Consider the following 4,215-nt stretch of genomic DNA (forward strand, 5'->3'; position numbering starts at 1 on the left):
TTATAGTACAAAACACAGTGGAAATAAACCGAGGGAACTGGGCCGTTTAGGGTTTCTTTGCTAGGGTTTAGGGTTTAGGGTTTAGGGTTTAGGGTTTAGGGTTTGGCGTGCAGTGAGCCCCATCCAACGAGCGATCCGCCGCCTTCAGCTCGACAGCGTCCCCGAGACCTTGCCCTGCAGGTGGGGCCTCTAAACCCTAAACCCTAAACCCTAAACCCTAGACAACAAACCCTAAACCCTAAACCCTAGACAGCAAACCCTAAACCCTAAACCCTAGACAGCAAACCCTAAACCGTAAACCCTCAAGCTTCCAAGATGCGACGAAATCCCCACCATCTTTTACCGAGGTTTACATAGGGGGCAATCTCTGCTTCTAGGGTTTAGGGTTTAGGGTTTATGTTTTAGGGTTTAGGGTTTAGGGTTTAGGGTTTGTGTTGCTGCAGGACGGCTGAGTTTCAGAAGATTCGGCAGACGATACTAACAGGGATTACGCAGCAGCAAGGAGGAGAACTCATGTGTATGCTGCTGCTGCTCTTGCTGCTGCTGCTGCTGTCGCGCTTGTTGCTGCTGCTGCTGCTGCCGGTCTTGCTGCTGCTGCTGCTGTCTCTCTAGCTGCTGCTGCTGCTGTCTCCTTTTTTGCCGCTGGTTTTTTATATTTCTTTTCTGATGTAATTTTAACATATTTGTCGCCTTCAAGTAAAATTAATTTAGGGTTTAGGGTTTAGGGTTTAGGGTTTAGGGTTTAGGGTTTAGGGTTTGTGGTGTACAGACATCAGCGGATTGCCAGGGACAGGAAAAACCGCCACAGTGCAGAGCGTGCTGCGTTCGTTGCAGCGAGATATGCAACAAAATGTGAGGGTTAAGGGTTTAGGGTTTAGGGTTTAGGGTTTGGGGTTTAGGGTTTAGGGTTTAGGGTGTATAGAGTATTGAATGCTGCCTCTATCACCAGTCCCTTCAAACGCAGGATTTTTTTTTAAAAAAAAATTTAGGGTTTAGGGTTTAGGGTTTAGGGTTTAGGGTTTAGGGTTTAGGGTTTAGGGTTTAGGGTTTGTGGTGTGTGCAGAAGGTTCCTCCTTTTATATGCATAGAAGTAAACGCAATGAAGCTGCAGCACCCCGATATGGTGTTTGTTGCGGTGTACAGGCAGCTCTTTGGCTGTAAACCCCTAAACCCTCAGCATGCATTTGAGGAGTTAGATAGACATTTCACTGGTGCTGCTGCTGCTGCTGCTGCTGCTGCTGCTGCAGCAGCAACAGCAGCAACAGCAGCAGCAGGGACAGCTGCAGCAGCAAATGCAAAAAGGAAATATAATTCTAAACTTAAAGTCAATAAATTACCCGTGTACGTACACTCGAGGGTTTAGGGTTTAGGGTTTAGGGTTTAGGGTTTAGGGTTTAGGGTTTATGCATAATATAAATATAGATAAAAATATAAATATAAACAAAAACAATAAAAAACAAAAAAATAAAACCAACAACAAAAGCAAATAAACAACAAAAAAACAAACAAACAAAATAAATAAATAAACAAACAAACAAACAAACAAACAAACAAAATAAATAAATAAATAAATAAATAAAAAATAAATAAAAAAATAAAAAAACAATTGGGGTGTATGTGCAGGGTGTTGGTGGTGGACGAGGTGGACTGTCTCCGCAGCGCGAAACAGAGAGTGCTTTACACTCTCTTTGATTGGGCCTTTGCTTCTTCTTCTTTTTCTTTTTCTTCTTCTGCTGCTCCTGCTGCTGCTGCTGCTGCTGCTGCTGCTNCTGCTGCTGCTGCTGCTGCTGCTGCTGCTCCTGCTGCTGCTGCTGCTGCTGTCTCTCCTTCTTTTTCTTCATCTTTTATTTTGATAGCCATTGCTAATACTATTGATCTGCCGGAAAAGATACTCAACTCGCGTTGTGCTTCCAGGATAGGTAAGCTAGCTAGCTAGCTAGCTAGCTAGCTAGCTAGCTGTGGCTAGCTAGCTGTGCCTGGCTAGCTAGCTAGCTAGCTATCTGGATACCTAGCTGGATAGCTAGCTAGCTAGCTAGCTGTGGCTAGGTAGCCATGTGCTGGGTTGGGGGGGGATGAATATCTGTAGCTAGCTAGCTAGCTTGTTGGTTAGGTGCAGCTAGCTGCAGCTAGCTGCAGCAGCAGCAGCTGCTGCTGCTGGTGATGTTGCTGCTGCATTGGGGTGTATGTACACCGCAGGGTTTGGGCGTCTGACGTTCAACCCGTACACGAGCGAACAAATCGAGGGCATTATACTGGAGCGTCTGCAAGACTGTAAAGACCTATTCGCTGAGTAGGGTTTAGGGTTTAGGGTTTAGGGTTTAGGGTTTAGGGTTTATCAGAGTTAATAGGGGTTTGTCAGGGTTTATTAGGGTTTATTAGGGTTTATTAGGGTTTATTAGGGTTTATTAGGGTTTATGAGTGTTTACTAGTGTTTATTAGGGTTTATGAGTGTTTATTACTGTTCATTACTGTTTATTAGGGTTTATTAGGGTTTATTAGGGTTTATTAGGGTTTACTAGGGTTTAGGGTTTAGGGTTTAGGGTTTGTGTGGCTGTGTTGGGGTGTACGTGCAGCGCCGCGATAAAAGTTTGCGCGCGAAAGATTGCAAATTTCTATGGAGACATTCGCCGGGCGCTGCAGGTCCTCAGGTACCCTCAAACCCTAAACCCTAAACCCTAAACCCTAAACCCTAAACCCTAGGGTGTGTATAAACCCTAGGCCTTGTTGCTGCTGCGGTGGTTTTGTTTCTTATTCAGGCGTGCACTCGAATCCTTGGGGGATGGCAAAAAGATATATGTAAGCATAGTCTCAGCAAATTCAGGGTTTAGGGTTTAGGGTTTAGGGTTTAGGGTTTAGGGTTTATGAGGGTGTGGGGTTTGCTTGTGCTCAGCCTGCCGATATAACGAGCGCTGCAAACGACCTCTTTGATTCTGTAGGTCTCCACCAAGGGTTTATTAGGGTTTAGGGTTTATTAGGGTTTATTAGGGTTTAGGGTTTACTAGGGTTTACTAGGGTTTAGGGTTTAGGGTTTAGGGGTGTTGTGCGAGTGTTGCAGCCATTGAAGGATTCCATCTTGTTGTTGCCTCGGGGGCTGAAGTGAGCGTTTCTAGGGTTTAGGGTTTAGGGTTTAGGGTTTAGGGTTTGTTGTGTGTATTTTATTTGTTAGGGTTTTATATTCTAGGGTTTAGGGTTTAGCGTATATATATTTTTGAGGGTTTAGGGTTTGCAGGATATCTAGTGCCTAAGCATGAGGTATAGACTATCGATCGACTCAGCATTTATTAATTTATTTATTTATTTATTTATTTATTTATTTATTTATTTATTTATTTATTTATTTATTTATTTATTTATTTATTTAGGCTTTTGTTGTATACTCTGCTGCGCGAGCAACGAAACTGCGGCGGTGGCGTGCCCCTGAGGTGCCTATACACCTCAATGCAAACGCTGCTGTCTGTACACCCCAACATACTAACAAAAGAAGAATATATTTGTGGTGGTTTATATACAAATAAAATACAATTAGAGGATATTAAAACCATGATAGATACTGTAAACCCTAAACCCTAAACCCCAAACCCTAAACCCTAAACCCTCAAAAATTTGCACAGAAATATAATACACCACCATATATACACACACACAAACCCTAAACCCTAAACCCTAAACCATAGAACCTAAGAAAAAATATCTTTAGGGTTTAGATTTCTAGGGTTTAGGGTTTAGGGTTTAGGGTTTAGAGGGTGGTTTGGGGTGTATGTACAGCTCGCCAGCATGCACATAGTGGAGGCGTACTTGCATCTACCGCGCCTAGAGGAGCCGCTGCATGCAGCAGCAGCAGCAGCAGCAGCAGCAGCAGCAGCAGGAGATAAGAAGAAAAAAGCAGCAGCTGCACGTACACCCGGAGGCAGCAGAGCTGCTGCTGTCGACCCCATCATTGATGAGCCCGGCGGAGACACAGAAATTGCTATCGTTGCACCTGTACGTGCTGCTGCTGCTGCTGCTGCTGCTGCTGCTGCTGTTGCTGCTGCTGCTGCTGCTTCTGTTGCTGCTGCTGCTGGTGTTGTTGCTGCTGCAGTGTTGTTGCTGCTACCCCAATACTAAGCCGATGCCTTTCAATTGCTTTTTGCTGCTCATTGCTTCCTTTGCGTTGTTGCTGCTGCTGCTGCTGCTGCTGTTGCTGCTGCTGCTGTTGCTGCTGCTGCTGTTGCTGCT

General features: G+C 44.7%; 1 protein-coding gene across 1 annotated transcript in view; it reads left to right on the forward strand.

Moving 5' to 3' along the window:
- Positions 1 to 4,104, forward strand: part of EMH_0053400 (origin recognition complex 1 protein, putative) — a gene marked incomplete at both ends in the record, with an annotated part of 5,836 nt that extends 1,732 nt beyond the window's left edge. The window contains 12 exon segments of the mRNA XM_013497004.1: positions 114 to 180; positions 444 to 517; positions 770 to 852; positions 1,064 to 1,135; positions 1,248 to 1,345; positions 1,624 to 1,766; positions 1,770 to 1,919; positions 2,197 to 2,290; positions 2,574 to 2,648; positions 2,757 to 2,796; positions 2,891 to 2,932; positions 3,766 to 4,104. Of these exon segments, the coding sequence (XP_013352458.1) occupies positions 114 to 180; positions 444 to 517; positions 770 to 852; positions 1,064 to 1,135; positions 1,248 to 1,345; positions 1,624 to 1,766; positions 1,770 to 1,919; positions 2,197 to 2,290; positions 2,574 to 2,648; positions 2,757 to 2,796; positions 2,891 to 2,932; positions 3,766 to 4,104 (1,277 nt within the window).
- Positions 4,105 to 4,215: the final 111 nt, after the last annotated feature.

The sequence above is a fragment of the Eimeria mitis genome, genomic scaffold (genome assembly GCF_000499745.2).
Source record: "Eimeria mitis Houghton genomic scaffold, Emh_scaff2410, whole genome shotgun sequence".
NCBI classification, from domain to species: domain Eukaryota; phylum Apicomplexa; class Conoidasida; order Eucoccidiorida; family Eimeriidae; genus Eimeria; species Eimeria mitis.